Genomic DNA, 18,790 nt, shown 5'->3' on the forward strand with positions numbered 1-18,790 from the left:
TTTTTCCCCACGTTTTCGGTAATTTTTGCATATTAATAAAAAAAAACTCCAAACAAACAAGAATTGCTGTCTCATTGCTGTCTCAAAAAACTAACATAATCTACGAAAGTATTGATTTATTCATCAGATGCTCCCCGTCTTTTGTTTGCACCCCCTTTCTCCCCGGGGATGAATTCCAGGTGGAGCTGATAAATCCCACGGTCCCTGAAGGCAGCAGCAGAGGATGTCACAAAGCTCACGTTATCTGCGCGCTGCTGAGTACCGTGAACGCATCAGCTTTGTCAACATGCACCCAAACGTCTCACCGAGCCCCCCGCCGTCTCACCTTTATCTTCCAGCGTCCTCAAAAACGTGTTAACGGGCTCATCATGCAGTGTTTCACCGAGCCGAGCTAGCCGGGACCCCCCCCCCCCCACCAACACCACCACCACGACGTACCTCCACCTCTCTCTTTTTTCTCCTCGTCGTTAGCCACAAGCTAACGGTCGCCAAGCTAACCAGAACGAGCCGTTGTTAGCTTCCAGCTAGCTAGCCAGCTAGCTAAGGGGGTGAATATGGCGATTGTGTCTGGCTCCTGTGCCCGGGTGAACGGCTCCAGGAACGGGCCCTCCGTGTCGGCTACGCCTTCCGGGTCCGTCGGGCAGTCTCAGCCCATGATAGCGGTGTGGGAATGGCAGGACGACCTGGGCTACTGGCGGCCCTACAGCGGCCAAGTCAGCGCCTACATCGAGCGGTGTCTGTCGCCGCGGGGCCCGAGAGGAGGAGCGGCTCACGGCTCGACGAGCATCTGCCTCGGACAATCCGACCCGAGCCTGTCGCCCTACCTCATCGACATACCGAGCTTGAAACAGTTTCGACAGGACACAGGTGAGTCCAAAACAAAAAGCTCAGATTGATGCTAATTTATAATGTTTTTTTTTTTGGGGGGGGGGTTATTTTATTTATCATTTTGAAATCTTCTGAACACTCCAGGCCCCGTTAGCCGCTTAGCATTAGCTTAGCCGCTGTTGTTTTGCTAAATGTTTACATAGCTGCCAGAAAAGATATACAAGAACAGGATGGAGCTGAGAAGAGATACGACTGTAATTTATCCTCTGTGTTTCACCTGTCCTGTTGGGTTGACCCCCTCTCCCTCTCTTAAACACAAGCATTACGTTTAGCACCTTTATGAGCTCGGATGATTGGAGCTAATTAGTGTGAGAAGAGCTTTGTAAATGATTAATAACAAAGGTGTAGCAGTTTCAGTGCTGCTCCAGACAATGCTGGGAAATAAATCATGCAGCAGCTGCAGCACCAGCCAAGTGACTCCAGTGGCTGCCATGAGGAATGAGTTTGCATTAAGATCAGGATTATATAGGATTTAGTCTGCTGACATCTACACATTGGGGCTCTCATCTGTGAGAGCTGGGCACTTGCCTCTGTTATAACCCCAATCTTTGGTTATGTTAATATATGTGGGTTTATACCTCATGGTGTATTTATAGTTGGGTGTATTCACTGAAAATCAACTTTGTGTTTTTTAGGAAAGACACGGTCTGTGCGTCGGTCCCTCTTCGCCCAGTCCTCAGGTCTTGGCAGTGGTGTCTACTGGGAATGGGCCAATGACGAAGGAGGGTGGACTCCATATGAGACAAGAACCTCTATTCTTTTGGAGCACAGTTACCAGGCCCGTCAAGGCACTGCAGATTTGGGCCCTCATGGATATAATTACATTGTGGATCTCACTTCCCTGGCTCAAGTTAACAAGGCCACTGGGTTCAGGCGTCAGGTGCGGCGCCAGTGTAACCTCCCATACCCGCTGGCCTCCTCAGGCCCCCCAGCTATCCCCTCAGGCCCGGCGTGCTCCTGCCAGCAGTGTTTGAGTCACAGCAGCACAGGACCCATGCCCAGCCGTTCACGGCATTCCTTTTCGTCGGGGAGTCTGAACCGTCCCAGTCTGCAAGGAACTGGGAGGGCTGCAGCGGCACACCCGACATCTGTCTACTCGCCATACCCGAGGAGACCCCTCTCCGTTGGGGGGATGTCTTGGGGCAGCGCCTGGCCACCTCCACCTTCTGGAAGTCAACTTTCTGCACCACTTCTGAACAGCTCTACCAGTGCAAATAGCTTAAGGTTGGTATCTAGCATCTGTGTGGCTTGCAGTTTAACACAGACAGGTTAGAGTAGCCTCGTTTCTCTGGGGATGATAATGCATGACATGGCCTGCTGCCCACCCTTCCCTCCACTTCCTCTTTGTCTTGCCTGTCTGTTGCCATTTTGACCTATCCTGTAAAACAGGAATGATGAACACTGATCTGTGGGTGCACCCCTGCAGTGGTATGTGTGTTTTGGCTCATATTGTGAATCCATCCTTTATTCTTCTCATTTCCTATGCTGTCAGGAGATAACTACTTCAAAGACAGGGTTTGCCTACCAATGTGGTGTTATAAATAGGCAGCTCAGTTATAGTTTATCTGGCCCCTAATTTTCTTCCACATTAAGTTTCAGTCAGCCTGGAAACTAAGCACTGTAAAATGCTAGATGTTCTCTGTCTAGTATATACGCTGAACTGTGCTATGGACCCATTTTTGCTCTGACTGCACACACATCTTAATAGAGCTGGAAAAAGTTTCACTGTAAACCGAGCTCAAATCTTTTGCCCAAACATGTTTTGCAAATAGATTAAAAAAAAAAAAAAAACAAGAAGTGATGTCTCACTTACATCACTATTGAGAACCTGGTCAGAGGTGTTCTCCAACAGCAAACCAGTATTGGTCATATTTTAGAAAGGCACAGTTGTATATAACATCTAACTTGCTGCATGTAAGAAATAAAACCAGCCTGTGAAGTCAAAGGGGCTCACTTTAGACCTTAGATCAGGACAAGGAGCTAAAGCGTTTACACTGGAGCTTCCATTGTGAAAAGGATGAAGCTGTAAGAACCAGCTGGCAGAATGGCCATATCAGCAGCACACTATCAGTCTGTCTTTTATGTTTGAGCAGCTAGACAGGAGCCACTCTGAGTAATAGCTATATGACAGCTTGTATTGAGTTTGCCAAACAACATTTAAAGGTCTCTGAGAGCATGAGGAAAAAGATTTGCTAGTCTGATGAAATGAAAGTTGAACTCTGTGGTCAGATGCACAAACACCAGCTCCTGCACATCACCTGGATAACGTGGTGCCTGTGTTGCACCATGGGGGGACTTCATATCTACTGGGACAGTTAGACTAGTCAGAACGGAGGGAAGGATGAAAGCAGCCAAATACATTTAAGTCCATGAAGAAAGCCTGCTGGCACTGAGACCTGCTGTGACAATGCAGCCTTCAGCATGAGGCGTAAAATTTAGCCGTTTCTGCAGGACCAAGACTATAAGTGTCCTTGAGCAATGAATTAAAACCTATTGAACATCTTTGGAGATACCTGAAGACACTTTCCTTCCAATCCGACAGCGTTTGAGAGGATCCTTCAGGAAGAATGGGGTAAACTGTCTGAGTCCATTTGTGTAAAGCCTGCAGCTGTAATTGCTGCCCAGGATGCTCAATCCACTGAATGCTTTCTTAAATGAAAGATTCAATTTTTCATTAAAATGGTATTTTTGCAATGGCCAGTGTTCTCACTGCATACATGGCTTTGTAATACTACTCTTGTAGCCCATATAGAACATTAAGATACCACATATGCTTCCCCCAACTTCCTGGACAACAGGTTAACTGATGTCAAGAGGCCCTCATTTTTATCAGTGACAGATTTCCTCCTATTATGTTTCCATGTCCTCTTCTTTAGGTAATGAGCCAGCTGAGCGGTGAGGGCAAAATATCCATACAAGGGTTTTTATGGTCAATGTGATTTCTTTTTTTTGTGTCATTTTGTATAGTTAGTAAAGATAATGAGGATTCGTGCTGTAAGACTCAGTGAATGATTAATGAGTGGTGTAACCGAAAACTGATAAAATTCCATATAACAATATAAAAAAATACCAAATCTCTGCCTGACTCAGCATCCACGTAGGGAGAATTTGCTCCTTTCTCTGTTTTACATTAATGTAATAACCTATTCAGACAACTAAAAGATATCTCACAGGATTTTGATTTTGTCATTATCTATAAAGTGATTGTTAAAGGTGATAACTGCAGGTCTGGATTCATTTTTGCGTCTCATCTTTCCTCACTAGTGTTGTTCTTCTCTTTCCACAGTAAACAAGTGTTGGGTGCATATCTGTCCATATACAGTATTGGCTATTGAATCTCACTCCATAGTTGCACGTGCGCTCAATGTTAATCAAGCTCAGAATCTCACAGAGCTTTAGAGGACAGTCTGAAGGCCAGTGTTTTTGGATACTTCAGTAAACTTAAGTCAGTCTCTGCAGGTAGTGGAGGAGCAGATTTTATTTTCTTGTCCTGATCTGGTGCCAAAGCCATTTCCTAATGTCATTGTACTTCCACGGTGTAATTCTGTGAAGTAGACCGGACTCTTAAGTGGCTCGGATCATGTTTATTTATTTTTTTCTGTCTGTCTGGTTCTTTGTGGCTGATTTCTTTTTTATTATTATTTTTTTTTTCCGACTGACCGTTTCTGACCTTGTTTCCTGTCCTGCAGCGTTCCCTCCATCTCAGTGCAGCTGAACGGATCCACCAGCGTGAGCTCTGCCCTGGCAGGTAAAAGGGCCACTAACCATCCATCTTCACTGTTACCTCTTCTCAGCCTGTCCTGTATCACATATTTTGAGTTGCTCACAGGTTTTATTCAGTGTAACATTAGCGGTTTATGTATCTTGTGGGTGTCAGTCTGTTTAGGTGCAACACGAAGGAGGTAGTTTAAAAAAACAAAACAGAAAATAAACACAGCTTGAAAAGGAAATTATGTCTTTTTATTGTTGAGCCCATCATAGAGGCTTTCATTCAGAAAGAACAAACATAATGCATTTTGTTGGCTCCGTGTATGTGAAAGCAGCCCCCACACAGCCCTGTCTTTTTATTGAGAACCGACACAGGTTTCCACTTGTTGTATAAATTGCTGGGCCCTGGATGCAAAGGATGATTGACTTCCGTATTCATTCTTCATTGTGAAAGACAGTTGTTGTCCCACAGCTCCACCCACCCTGGCTTTTGATCGATGGCTCAGGTCTAAGAAAAATAATAGGAGAGGGCTGGACTCCTCACACGACTAATATAAAATAATCACATGAAGTCTGTCGGTTACAATCTGTTGGTTCAGAGAATTTGTAACGCTCACATAGGTTGAATGCTGCTCTAAAGATGCGTTTGTGATGTTAATTTCTCACGATGGTCATAACGAGACAGCGGGTTGTCTTCTCCTCCTGCGGCTCTTGTTGTCATGAGGAGGAGGAGGCCGACTGTGCTGCAGTGTTGCAAGAGAACGGCTGCTTATAATTTAGCACCGACACAATGACTTAATCCTCACCTTGAACTTACTTTAAGATTCTTTGATGAGAGTTTTCATCTAAGTTGTATTTAAAAGGAAATTTCTATAAATAAACTTGTCAAATTACATCGATGGCATCAATGAATGGACCCAACGTGTTTTGTGTCAACAGTCTAGCCTGCAGGTGGAGGTGTGTAACGGTGCCTGATTGTTTCCTTGATATCAGTTAATCATAGTTTGAATGCGACAGCCTGTCTGAGTATTGTTGTTGACCATGTTCATCCCTTTACGGCCACAGTTCACCGCCTTCTGCACACAGCTGGCTAATGCGCAACTTCTTCAGAGTAAAGTGGTTTCATGAACTTCAGATCTGGATCCAGTAGAATAACAAATGCCAAATCTACATAAATGATGCGACGCAATTGCGGAAATGTGGAGCGGAGTCTCAGCGGAAAGTTTCAAACATCTTTTGGACTCATAAGATACGAAGAACCAAAACCATTTATGAGAGAAGGGGACTACCTGCTGTTAATACGGCATTCCTAATGAAGTGCTCGCTGAGTAAACATGGATATCTGGGGATTTTAATTGTTTTAGCATCATATTTTATTAGTTCTGGATGATGGACAACTTTTTTTAAGACAGCAAAATTAATAGACGTATTCAAGAGTGAGAGATTTATGTTCTGAGTAAATGGTTCGAAGTTGATACCAAGAGACTGGAGGATGTGTGCACTGAGCCGTCAGCTAAACACAGAGAGTAAAATTGACAGGCATGCAAGTTAGTGTTATTGTGCATAATGCTCATTGGTCAATAATGAACATTACCAGTAATCACTGTTATGTTTTATTCACTTAGTTTATTCAGTGGAACACGAAAAATAAAACTGCAGCCTCCATTGTTGTTGGAAACACACAATCGTCTGTGTGCTGCTCTTCGAAGGCTCAGTGTTCGTTGTCATGACCCTTTTTATATGATTGGTCAGGGTTTGACCAAGTGATTGGAAACAGAGCCAAATTACAGTCCAGCATTCATGAAAGCCTTTTCTGTTTACCAACAGGAAAATGTAGCTGTTTCTCTGGGAACGTTGTAATTTTCATAGGTGGGCGGTAAAACCAGTCATAACATCGTAAAGGTTGTACAGAAACATCTGTCTAGTGTCTGATATCACCATAAGCTGCTGGTCATATGAAACCAAATGATGTGTATCAATGTGTTTGTTCATAATCAGTCATTGTTTTCAGAATCTACATACTGTTACTTTAAATTTCTGCATCGCCTCTAATCTGAGATCTGCATGTAAACCATTTCACACAGTTCCCTGATCGACTGAGTCTGTTTCTGGGTGTCATCAGTTTACAGTGAACCTTTTTCCAGACAGCCGGCCCACCCGGTCTTTGGTGCTCTGTCAGTAGAATCAGCTTTAACAGGCACCTCATAGGTGACAGAAACACCAGAGCCAAGAGTTAACTAAGACCGGTGTGGCTTTAACTGCTGTCTGACTCCAGTGTTTTGTGTCTGTGTGTACAAATGAGGGTCGCAGTGGAAGCATCAGCTGCTGCTACATTTGTCATACCTTTGATTTGTTCCTTTCTATTCCTGCATCTCTCCACTTGCTCTCACCTGCCCCACTCTGCCCTGCCCTGCCCCGTCCTGCCTCGACTCAACCCCACCCACCTGACCCTACCCCGCTCCAGGCATGGCCTCCATTTTGATGTCAGCAGTGGGACTCGGCGTGCACTTCACCAATGCCCCCCTCCCTCAGCAGCAGCAGCAGCAACAGCAGCAGCAGCATCCTGCTCCTTTCTCTCTTCCTCCTCCTCTCCTCCCCCCAGCCAGCAGGCCCAGCAAGCCCCACAGCAGCAGCAGCAGCAGCAGCAGTTCAGTTAGGAGAGCAAAGAGGCAGCACAGGAGAGGTAGCTACCACGCCACCTGCCCTTCCTCTACCTTTTTATTTCCTTCATCTTTCTTCTTTGGTCCACTTCTCATCACCACAGGCTTGAGGAACATTTCATCATGCGTCAACTCATTTTCATTTGTCTTTGAGTCCTCACAGGGCATGTTGACACGACTCCAAAAAAAAAAAAAAAATGCTGCTGCAACCACCCTTTGTGCAGATATAAAATAAGAGGATGAGGTTTTCCAGTCGCCAACTCTGATGTCTCTGCTGCTCATTTCTGTTTCATTTCAACTTCTGCTTCTTACCTACCATAATAATTTGCACCTCCCTAGTTGTTTGGTTGGCGCCTGCCTAGCTGTCATGACAGAAAGTGGCGCTGGGAGTCTGAAAAATGTGGAATAGTGCAAACACTGCCCGAAGCTGTGCAAGTCTAGCATTAGTATGTTTAGGCAAACCCTTTAAACACATGTCGGCAGTATGTACAGATGGGTGTCAGATGAAGAAATAAACGAGAGGCTCCCCTTTTTTTCTGACTAGGACGCCAAGAAGCACTGAAGCTGTTCCTCTGGCTCAGGGTAGAACAGTCCAATAATAAAAACACACACCATGTTGAGTTTAACTCTGATTTGTCGCCCCTCTGTACATCAACAGATCATTGTGTGATCGATCACACACTTCGGCTGCAGGACGCATCACTCACCTGCAGCTAGTCATGCTGTCACATTATCCCATCAGCCACTGCTGCCGTCATTAGTCCATTCATCTATTTGTCAGTCAACAGAAAATTAATTGCCATTTATAATGGACTCCTTTGTTTTATTTCTTTTTGGATATTACACTAAATTTGGTTCAACATTTGGTCACATCTTTGATTGTAGAAATGTGATTTAAGAAACACTTTGCTGTTAATAATTAATTGATAAATCAAGAAAATAAACATCTGGCTGATTTATTTGAAAATAATTAGTAGTAGCAGCCAGTTTATACACAAACTGTGCATTATGCTGGCTGTCAGACTGTGTGCATTGAAGGGGTTTCATGATAAATAAATGAATACCGTTTGTTGGCCGTCAACAAACAAAACAAAAAAATGATTGCAGTGTTTGTTTTGATACAGCTCAGCTCATTTAAATTGTCTTCCATGCTTTGTTGCTCATCTGTATAATGAGCTTCATTTTATTGCTCCCTCTGTTTTAATGCCCCGCTATTTTTTTTTTTTCTTTCATCATTGTCGACACTTCCTCCACTCTCACAGTCTGCAGAGTCCTAATCTTAATACCTGTATTTGAAATTGAAAGGGAACATGTGAGGCATGAAACATGTCTGGAGGTGGATTGGTTAAAATAATTCTATAAATATTTACGCTGTATGTCTCTCAGCTGGGAGAAAATGGTGAGCTTCCAAACATTTCTAAATATATCTCAATGATAAACTGAGCTTTCTTTTTTTTGCATAATAATCCAGCCAAATATGAAGACATTTGAAGATGCATGTGTAGTTAAGTCTCAGAATATTGTTCCCTGAACAGACTTGACACTCACATGTACATGTGTATGTGAGAGAAAGTGTCTGAATCCATCCGTTCAGCTGCTGGCGGCCATTATTCATCAACACTGAGCGGCTCACTCTGTCATTGTGTGTTTGCTCTCTGTGGCTCGACACTATCTTCTTCTGTTAGAATATTTTATGGAAGCATTTCCAGCAGTAGAAATATGTTTATGTGGAAATGTGAAGATGTGATTTACTCCGTTGTTGTTGTGAAGGAAATCATCTCATCTCTCCAGTCACTCTTTTTTTTTTTTTTTTAATCCATGGCAGGTGGTAGGACTTTTCTTTACGACGTCTCTCAGCTCAATCTCCATCTTTTTTTTTTTTTTTCTCTTCTTCTCTTTCCCCACCTCTGCTTTGTCCTCCTTCCAGCCTCCGCTCAGAGACCTGAGGAGGTGATTCAGCGCTACATGGAAGTGGTGGCTGGAGTGCCAGATGAGGTAAATGTTTCAGTGTCCTGGTCACAGACGGTTGATTTGTTATCAAATCATTAATTGGCCAGAGTTTCACGTCATGTGAGGCATAAATTTCAGCATCGGATTTTATTGGCTTGTTCATTCGCCTTCAAGCTGTTATGGGCCCAAAAATAGAAGAATGATAGTTATTTATCTATCGACTGACGTGTCCCCATCAGGACTGTATCATCTGCATGGATCAGCTATCCAATCCATCCGGGTACGAGACACCGTCCACAGAGGAGGGGAGCCAGACCATCCCGCCAGGCACTGTGGGGAAATTCATCAAGTGTGGACACACCCTGCACATGCTCTGCATGCTGGCCATGTACAACAACGGAACAAAGGTACTTAACCTACCGGACAAATTGTTTGCAGCGTGTTACTATGGATTGGTCTGAAGTCTGCCTCGCTTCTGTAGCATTGATGTGGCAAAGTTCAGAGATGGATGGTGTTAAGTTTGACGGTCATTTCTGAGAAGGCATCGGTTTTTCTTGCTGACAGTCAAATGACAAGATTGAGCTGCATCTGTGAAGCTATTGGCTGACATAAAATATTGAAATGGTCCTTTTTAAGATGCAGCTCGTATTTTTTTCCCCCTCCTGGAATATTCTCTTCGCCATTTATTCTAAGATTTATTTAAGGTTGAGTGTAAAATAACTTTACTACCGTTTTCCATACATATTGTACCAACATCCAGCCAAAGTGCAGCAGTTTGGCAACAGAGGGAATAAAAGTCTCATCAGTGGATCAATGTGTATTTGATCATATTTATTTGGTTTGTATTGATTCGTGGTGTTTAAGAAGCTCTCTGGGTGTGTTTGGCGTTTAGGACGGCAGCCTGCAGTGCCCCTCGTGTAAGACAATCTACGGAGAGAAGACCGGCACGCAGCCCAAAGGCAAGATGGAAATTTACAGCATCGCCCAGTCACTGCCTGGCCACCCAGACTGTGGCACCATCCAGATTATCTACAGCATACCTCCTGGCATACAGGTACATCTGCGCACTGGGCCTTAAAATACACACTGAGCTCTCAAATACTGGCCCCTAGGGGATGGAACTGGCCTGGGCCAGAAACTCATTATTCTCACCACGTGTTTCGGATCTAAAATATCTACACATCTATGCCTCATTTGAAGCTTTAGCAGAGGAAAAAAGGTATTCTACCAATGTGCCACAGGTCCAGAGGAGACTTGCATTGTGGGTTATTGGATTAGGTGAGCGAGTTTCTCCATTAACAGCTGTGCTTGTGGTGTTTGGTTAGCAGTGGAAGGTCTGAACTTGGCTTATTCAGGGCTGGTGTTAAATGTCTTACTGCCACAGAAGAAATAAATTCAACACTTGTGGAAGAAGTCAAAAGCACTTTCAGAAGTCCTGACTGCAGAAATGGAGCGGGTACCAAATAATTTATCAAGCTGCCAAGAATCAGCAGTGTCAGTGAGTAAAAAGCGAGCGAGAGTCATTGAAATGGTGAATGAGCCTGCCTGACGAGGATGTAGCTGAAAGACAAGCCGGGCGAACGAATCAGGCTGAGCGGAAATATTCAAGTGTGAGGCTATAAACTACGGACTTCTAGTATCTGGTCTGTAAGTGTTGTGTGTCTGTTTGTGTAAACATGCATCAGGAATAAAGTACAACACATAATGTGTGCGGCTGTTTTAAGCCAAACAAACTGCGGTGTGGGCTGAGGCTTGTTCCGTGATACCCAGAGATTTACAGACATGTTTTTACAGCAGGTTTGTTGTTCAGGCTCTCCTCTGACTCATTGTTCAGGCTTCACCGTGATGAGCTGCGTTTATTACCTTCTTTGTGGGGAAACCTTAGTTTCTTCTCCACTCCTGCTGTAATGATGACTGAGGAGAGCTGTATGTACTGCTAATCTGGAGTTACAAGAACTTCAACCTGGTTTGTATCGAGCTGTGAACAACCCGGGAAAGCAAAATGGATCGGATTATTTTGTGATTCCAGCTGAGCTGGTGTATTAAATGTTATAACTTTCATCAGTCACTTTTTGCCCTCCTCCTCCTGCAGGGCCCGGAGCATCCCAACCCAGGACAGCCATACACCTGCCGAGGCTTCCCTCGCTTCTGCTTCCTCCCCGACAACGACAAGGGCAGGAAGGTAAAAAAAAAAAAAAAAAAAAAAGTGCATTACAGCCACTGTAATAACAGACTCAGGCCATCGCTCTTTTACGAATATCTGAGGCCACGGCGTTTCATCTGTGTGTGGTGCAGCACAGAAGGGCTCCCTCTGTTTTTACCAAAGGTGATAACCATCAGTGAGTTCAGTCACAACATCAACAGAGAGCCAAAGTTGATCCAAAGGGACACATCAGGTGCAAAGATCCTTATAAATGCTCCATCAGGGTCTAAGTGTGCCGCTCTGATTAACATTTCGTGCTCATTATGAAGCTGCATTGTTTCTACGGTGCATTAGTAGCTCATTTCCCTCTTGCTGGTAGGCGCAGCTGTACACTTCATCTTTTATAAATAATCTCTGATGTAATTCACTGATGGAAAATTGGATTAAATTATTCCAGTTGTAGTTTCTCTGTGCTGCGCCTCAGACTTCATGATGTGATGCTTCCCACGTGGCGCTGGTTTGGAACCATGAGAAAACCCCAGCTGGTCCCACAGCGGGTTCATGGAAGGGCAGGAGCCATTCGCTGGTTCAAATCAGAACAGAGCTTAAGCAAGAAGAAGTCAGCATGTGGCTCCTGATTAACAACTTCATCCCATTTTCGTTGAATTGTTTGCTTTTATCGGCTGTTAGATCGGCGTCTCCTTTAATGGCAGCTCCCGTCGATCCACACGTCCCACTGACAGCAGAGACTGAATACACAATGAGAAGTTTTCGCCTTAAAATGTGTCACTTTTGGAGCATTTTAACCTGCGGCCTTCACTTTTCGAGGCTATTTCAATTTGAAAACACCAGAACATCATCTGGGCGGCCCGAAACAGAACCCGTTATCACCGACGAACATCTGGCTTTTTGTCAGCAACGGAAAAGGCCACAATCTGCATTCACAAGTCAGATGACTCTGCAGGAGACGCGGCTATTTATCAGCTCTGGCTCAGATCGGCATTAATGGAAACCCAACGCCAGAGCGAGTCAGAGCGCAAACACTGAAAGCAAACACTGTCACCCATCCAGCACGGCGCTGTTTAAGTAGAAACACACACTGATGGACTGAGCTGGAGCCACAAAATAAGTTTTAAAAACTCACATTAACTGATGGAAGTGTCTCACACGGAGGCTCTGACACTTTTACAGGAGCCACAATCCGGAGATGAGACGTTTTATCAGTCTACGTGACGGCGGTGGCTGCCGTGTAAGTCACTGCATTCTGCTGCGTCTGTGCGTGTGTACTTCAGGTACCTGCTAATTCTGATGGAAAAGTGAGACTTTTGGAAACACTGAAGCCCTGAAGAGGAAGAAATACACAGCTGAAGAAGAACCAAATATACCACACTGTCGCTGTGAGAGTTTATAGAGGGCAGAGCTGTGACTCTGCAGTTTTCAGACCAGCTGCCATTTTTTTTTCAGACACAGCGTCGTCTTCAGTAAAACAGTCCGTCTGTTGCTCAACAAGTTTAAACCAACTTCAGATTAACATGCAGAGAATCTTTTTTTCTAACCGAGTCGATCAATCTTTTGTCCACTATGATTTAACTGATATTCAAAGTTGAACCCGCTTCACCTTCTCTGCTTGTGTCTCCGTTGAAAAGGTGCTGGAGCTGCTGAAGGTGGCGTGGATGCGCCGCCTCATCTTCACCGTGGGTACGTCCAGCACCACCGGCGAGCCCGACACGGTGGTGTGGAACGGCATCCACCACAAAACCGAGATGATGTCCAACTTGTCAGGCCACGGCTACCCCGACCCCAACTACCTGGACAATGTTCTCTCTGAGCTGGCCTCTCAGGGGGTCACAGAAGACTGCCTCAAACCTCCGGGCGGCGGCTGCAGCAGCAGCAGCTAGATCTCAGCCCCCCGGCCTCACGCACTACCACGCACTGCTGATCACTGAGTAAATCCTTCAAAATCCGCCTCCAGGCCAGGTGGAGCCAACTTTCACCCCTGTTTGTTTATTAGTCCAAGCCAGCGTCTGTCCAGATCTCATAGCGAGCCGAGGGGAGGGGGGAGGGGAGTTGGAGTCTTGAAGCTTGAAGGGTCGCAGTGCAGCGCCGGCTGAGCAGAGTTAATGCACCACTTGATTCCCTCTCATCACTCACTCCAGGAGACCGAACTCTGAGAAAAACAGGCCTCCTCTGACTCTGAGCCTCTTCTATCAAACCTCCACAAGCTGGAGACTGTTTTTGTTGTCGTCTTGTTTATTTCTTTTGTTTTCTCCGTAAAGCCTCATCTGTATCTCCTCGTCCGGCTGCCATGAGAATGGCAGCTCGCACTGGGGATAAAAATCTCATGAAGCACTTTAGTTCTGACAGTGCATTTATCGGAGGTGTGTGATTTCCCGCTAAGGGGCAGTACGCTTGCTTCAGAATTGGGAAGTTATGCAATTTTAAGTGTTCCTGCAGAAAACATTTGTGTTTAGCACAACAACACACTGAAACTTTAGTAGCAAAGTGAGTATATACTATTTGATGAGAAGGGGGCAATACTTAACTGTTGTAAATAAAATAATAAAAAAAAAAAAAACAAAACGTGAATGAAACGAGATGTTTAAAAAAACAAAAAAACAGTTTGTGTCCACAAATGCCAGTTAGGGAGGATAAAGTTGTATATTTTTTAGCAGTTGACCATCAGATGTCATATTTTATTCCCTGAAGCTGATCTGATGCACTCACGTTAGGTGTTTGGGTTTTGTTTTGGTTTTTTTTTTTGTTGTTGCTTCCAACATGTTCTTGAACGTGCGTCACTGTGGACGTCCTGCAGGCCTCGTTTCTGTCCCCTAGTTTGTGAGTTAATGTTGCCATATATGTTAGAAGGGATATAACTTGATGACCTCAAACTGATGGGATGGATCACCAAGATAAAAAAAAAAAAAAAAAAAAAAAGAAGGAAATTTTACAGTGTGACAATCAAGAGCATCGAAGTCGTCTTGATGAAAGGAGACACGAGGAGCCACGGCGGCTGCAAAACTCACCTCCTGTATTCACATCCTGCTCACCGTACTGCAGTACGCTCACTCCACTGAGTTTTGACATGTATACAAGCAAAACTTAAAAAAAAAAAAAAAGGAAAAAAAAAGTCTGCAATAAAGAAATAAGTTCAAAATCTAATTCTGACTCTGAGTTTGTTTCCTGAAGATTTAAAAAAAAAAAAAAAACCTTCAGTCATGTTGATGCGGGTCATTAATTATTTCCATGATGCTCATGAACCTTGAAATGTGGACCGTGTTGCTGTTGTGTAGCTGTTGTGCGATCATCACACCTGCTGCCTCGGGCATCGCACATCGGAGACACACCTGCTCACGTCCAGAGTCCCAGAGAGGGACATGGGACTGTTAGGGCAATCACAGAAGGGAATTATGGGAGAACTGATGTAACGCAGCACGGGGAAGAATCACTTTAGGTAAAATATGTTGTGGATTAGTGTAACTGTTTGATTTCTCAGAAAAACGCCTTAATTAGCTCCATCAGTCCTCCGCTCTGATGATCTGGACCAGCTGTTGGTTAATGAGACAATAACCTTCCTAAAGATCAGCCAGCTTCTGTCTTTATTTCCTCTTGAACCCAAATATGAGGACAAATAAACCTTTTTAATCCTTTTTTTTTTACTGAAGGGAGCCAATCTAACTAAGTGTGACAGTTTAAACACTTTGAGACTCTTATTAGACAAATAAACCAAATTTTCACTTGTAAAAGAAAAAAACTAAACACATGATCTTTGTTATTAGTTTGTTCAGTAATTACGTTTAATACACAAAACAACTTGTGTGTCTTTTGTGCGTACTGACTTTCCCTCGTAGATTTTTTTCATTTCAGGGTGAAACAGAAATCCGCTCTTTGTTTTCTGTTAACACCAATTAGATCAGTTTTCCTGAACAGTCTTCATCCAACATTATTTCTTTCACTCTTCAGTCACTCTTGCTGTTGAAATTAATCTTCATCTAAAATAGTTTTTTTTAGTTTTTCATCCGAGCACAGAACAGTTTTCCACTCTGGAGAAGACTGCACGGCCAACTGTGTTCATGCAGCGACCACAAGTATCCGGTTTCCTCCTGATTCTCTGAATCTTTACATATCATGCACTGAAGATGGTGGGATCTTCAAAGTTTTTGCAATTTTATGTTGAGGAACACTTTTCCTGAAATGCTTCCTTAATTTTCAGACTTAGTCTGCCGTAGACGGGTGACATGTCACTCTAATGCCCCGTGTTGTTCCTGAGCTGCTGCCAATTAACCTAATTAGTTGTCAAACGCTCCTCCAGCTGTTTTTGATTTGTGCCAATTATGTTTCCAGCCTTTTGTTGCCTCTGTTCCAACTTTTTGGAGATGTGCTGCTGCCATCGAATTCAAAATGAGCTGATATTTTCCAGGAAATGTCCATCTGGTGTGTTGTTGATGTGACATGTTATGTCCCTGCAGTCTTTCTCCTGTTTTATTGGATTTTATCTTACTGTTGCTCATTGCACAAATATAATGTGCACAATTGTAAATATCTCTAAATCCTTATCTGGTGTGGAAGGACGGACAGTAAGGATTTCATTGTGTGATTTAACTGCTGCATTTTGCTTTTCACATAACGTCTTGAATCTTGAACGGTCTGTTGGGAATAAAATGTTGGTTTTTCAGAATTGCAAATCATTGCATTCTGCCTTTATTGACATTTTATGGCGCATCCCAACTTTTTTTGGAAATGGGGTTGTATAAAATTGTGATGCGTTGTGTTGATGTGATGGATTTTCCACGTCTGTGCTTACGGTTTAACTTCATCAACCCTTATTCACACAAACTAAATTCAAACCAATGAAAGTGCAAGGCAACACATTTTATTTCAAAGGCCTAATTGGCGTTAAGGTACAGCATATTAAATATTGTTAGTCCAGAGACAGTCATCGCAGAGTAACATACCATTCTTTCCTTACATGATACATTCAGGCTGACTTTAAATGAGATATCTTACATATTGTTTATGTGGTGCTAAACATAAAAAGGCTGTTTCTTCTGTTTTCGCTGCAGGTGCTCGTTCCACCTGTCGGCCAACTGTCCGTGTCCGTTTTGTGTCCTTTAATGTCTCATGGCTTTGTGGATCGCCCCGTTGGCCAATTCAGACACTTCGCTGCTGCGGTTTGTTCTGATTTGAGCGGTTACCTGTAGTTACTAGTAGCATCTGTGTTAGTGTTGTGATAGTTCCTCACGGAGCCGTAAAACAGAATAATGTATTTTACATCCCTGTTATCCCATGTTATATTTCAATAAATATAATAAATAAAAAGTACAAATATCTGAATATTATGGAACCAGGTTGCTATCTGAGCCTTTTTTCTTTTCTTTTCTTTTTTTTTATTTTGTCAGTAATACTTTGCAACCAAATGCTGGATCTGACAAAGATGACTCAGCGGATGGATACGTTGTAAATGCAAAGGGCAAATAACAGGACTTGAGTAATGTCCTTAGCTCTGTAAAGAAAAAGGAAAGAAAGAAAGAATAAAAAAAAAAGATCAGCTTTAGAGGGAAACAGAAACTGATGCTGTCCTGCCGACGCCGTGTGGAGGCAGGAGGCGGGAAACGAGCCAACATTTTGCCCTGTGACATTTTGATCCACATACATTCTGAACAGCATCCGGAGTCAAACCGTCCGCTCCCTAAAGTCAGTCTGCAGAGATCGTTTAGCTTTAGCACTCTGACGAAGTGTTAGTGTCGAACGTGGAGGGCTCATGAACAGAACCCCTCCTCTTTTTTTTTTTTTTTCCCCCCCCAATCCCTTTGCTGTAGTCGAGGTTTGTCCTTCAGTAATTGACTTTTCCAGGAACCTGCACGTTCACTCCGCTGTAGTCCACCATGTACATGGGCCACTGCTGCAGGCAGAGAGAGAGGGACAGACCACAGTCAGACACAATGGTGCACAAAATGCTTTCATTACCACAAAGAGGTTGTTGACCTTCCCTAAAAAGCAGCTCTAATATCGGCTTTGAGCGGCTGCCATAAAACAGAATGGCCTGACGCGACCTGTTCAAGGTGCTCCCTCCTCTAAAATGTGTCGCCTTGCTGTTTTCATCCCGCCAGCCTCCCACAGCTCACGTCCCCTCAACTGTCCGCTTTTTGTGGCTCTGTTTTTGGATCTAATGCAGAAAGAGCTAGCGGTGCCAGATAAATGGCCGTAACCTTTGCGACGCTAATGGCTCCTCCATGAAGGGAGGGAAGTAAATCAAAATGTGCTTCTGCCCACTGGAGCCGCCTGAAATGCATCACTGATCCCCGAGGAAACCACACCGTCATCTGTTGGTCTCTGAGTCGCTTACAAAAGCTACAATTCAATGCTGGCGTGTTAGACAAACACACCACGCCCAGGGAACGCTGTTTGACGTGTCACATGTGGAAGGGATGAAGTTCCAGCTCACAGCAGTTAGAGGGTGCTGGCCTTCCAGGGCAAAAGAGTTCAGACACCGAGTTTAAAGTTTGAGTTTAAAGACAAGAAGCAATGACATTATTAATACATCTGCACTTTTTACATCTTTTGTATTTTCACAACTCTGTTAAAAATAAAGTCATAACAAGACATTCATCAGGTGTGTCCTCTCTGGAACATGCAGATTTATAAAGATAACACATTCAGCCCTGATATTCTAATCAACTCTTATTCGTGAAGTAATGAACTAAGACTTCTGGTAAATTTTAACTATAGCCTCTTGGGGTAAACTGCAGTTTGAAACTAGCTTGAAGTTGCAGAGCCAAAACATCTGAAACATCACAGATCGCATGACCTCAAATCGAAATCGCTGCTTCGTTATTTCTTTTGCTTCATCATCATCTTGCTTTTCCAACATACCATCATTGGAATCTGATTGGTTGATAAGCCCAGGTCAGAGGAGGCAGGTACTCGATTGCTCTCCTGGACTCTCTTGCGCTTTCGTCGATTGGTGGACGCGTCCGTTCCTACTGACGACACAAAAGGAAACATCGTCATCGTCTCCAGAAGGAAACACAAAGCTTCTACAGCACAGGTAGGTAGGAAGGGGAGGGGAGGGGAGGAAGGAAGGAGGGAGGGAGGGAAGGAGGGAAGGAGGGAGGGAGGGAAGGAGGGGGGAGGGAAGGGAGAAGGAAGGGTAGGAGGGAGGGAGGGAGGGAAGAGAAGGAAAGGGTAGGGAAGGGGAGGAAGGGAAAGAGGGAGGGAAGGGAGAAGGAAGGGTAGGAGGGAGGGAGGGAGGGAAGAGAAGGAAGGAGGGAAGGGAAGGGAGAAGGAAAGGGTAGGAAGGAGGGAGGGGGAGGGAAGGGAAGGAAGGGAGGGAGGGGGAGGAAGGGAAGGAAGGAGGGAAGGGAGAAGGAAAGGGTAGGAAGGAGGGAGGGGGAGGGAAGAGAAGGAAAGGGGAGGGAAGGGGAGGAAGGGAAAGGGAGGGAAG

At 44.2% G+C, this 18,790-nt stretch overlaps 2 protein-coding genes across 4 annotated transcripts in view; one reads left to right on the plus strand and one right to left on the minus strand.

The window, feature by feature from the left end:
• The first annotated feature begins 271 nt into the window (after positions 1 to 271).
• dtx2 (deltex 2, E3 ubiquitin ligase) lies at positions 272 to 14,465 on the plus strand. 2 transcript variants are annotated; one of them, XM_029519458.1, is made up of 9 exons: positions 272 to 867; positions 1,524 to 2,112; positions 4,578 to 4,636; positions 7,061 to 7,279; positions 9,184 to 9,251; positions 9,446 to 9,613; positions 10,099 to 10,260; positions 11,299 to 11,388; positions 12,996 to 14,465. In XM_029519458.1, the coding sequence occupies exons 1-9, from the start codon at positions 555 to 557 to the stop codon at positions 13,245 to 13,247; spliced, it is 1,920 nt and encodes a 639-aa protein (XP_029375318.1). In that variant the 5' UTR covers positions 272 to 554; the 3' UTR covers positions 13,248 to 14,465. The 2 variants fall into 2 exon arrangements, with proteins under 2 accessions (XP_029375318.1, XP_029375319.1); XM_029519459.1 differs by lacking the exon at positions 7,061 to 7,279.
• Positions 14,466 to 17,096: 2,631 nt separating this feature from the next.
• Positions 17,097 to 18,790, minus strand: part of gtf2ird1 (GTF2I repeat domain containing 1) — a 29,152-nt gene continuing 27,458 nt past the window's right edge. The window contains exons 26-27 of one of the 2 annotated variants that reach the window (XM_029519014.1): positions 18,220 to 18,326; positions 17,097 to 17,248 (exon numbers count right to left, since the gene is read on the minus strand). In XM_029519014.1, coding sequence (XP_029374874.1) covers positions 17,180 to 17,248; positions 18,220 to 18,326 — 176 coding nt within the window. In that variant the 3' untranslated portion in view covers positions 17,097 to 17,179. Of the gene's footprint in view, positions 17,249 to 18,219; positions 18,330 to 18,790 lie in introns of both variants that reach the window. The other variant, XM_029519012.1, reaches the window with a different exon arrangement.

The sequence above is a fragment of the Echeneis naucrates genome, chromosome 14 (genome assembly GCF_900963305.1).
Source record: "Echeneis naucrates chromosome 14, fEcheNa1.1, whole genome shotgun sequence".
Classification (NCBI taxonomy): Eukaryota; Metazoa; Chordata; class Actinopteri; order Carangiformes; family Echeneidae; genus Echeneis; species Echeneis naucrates.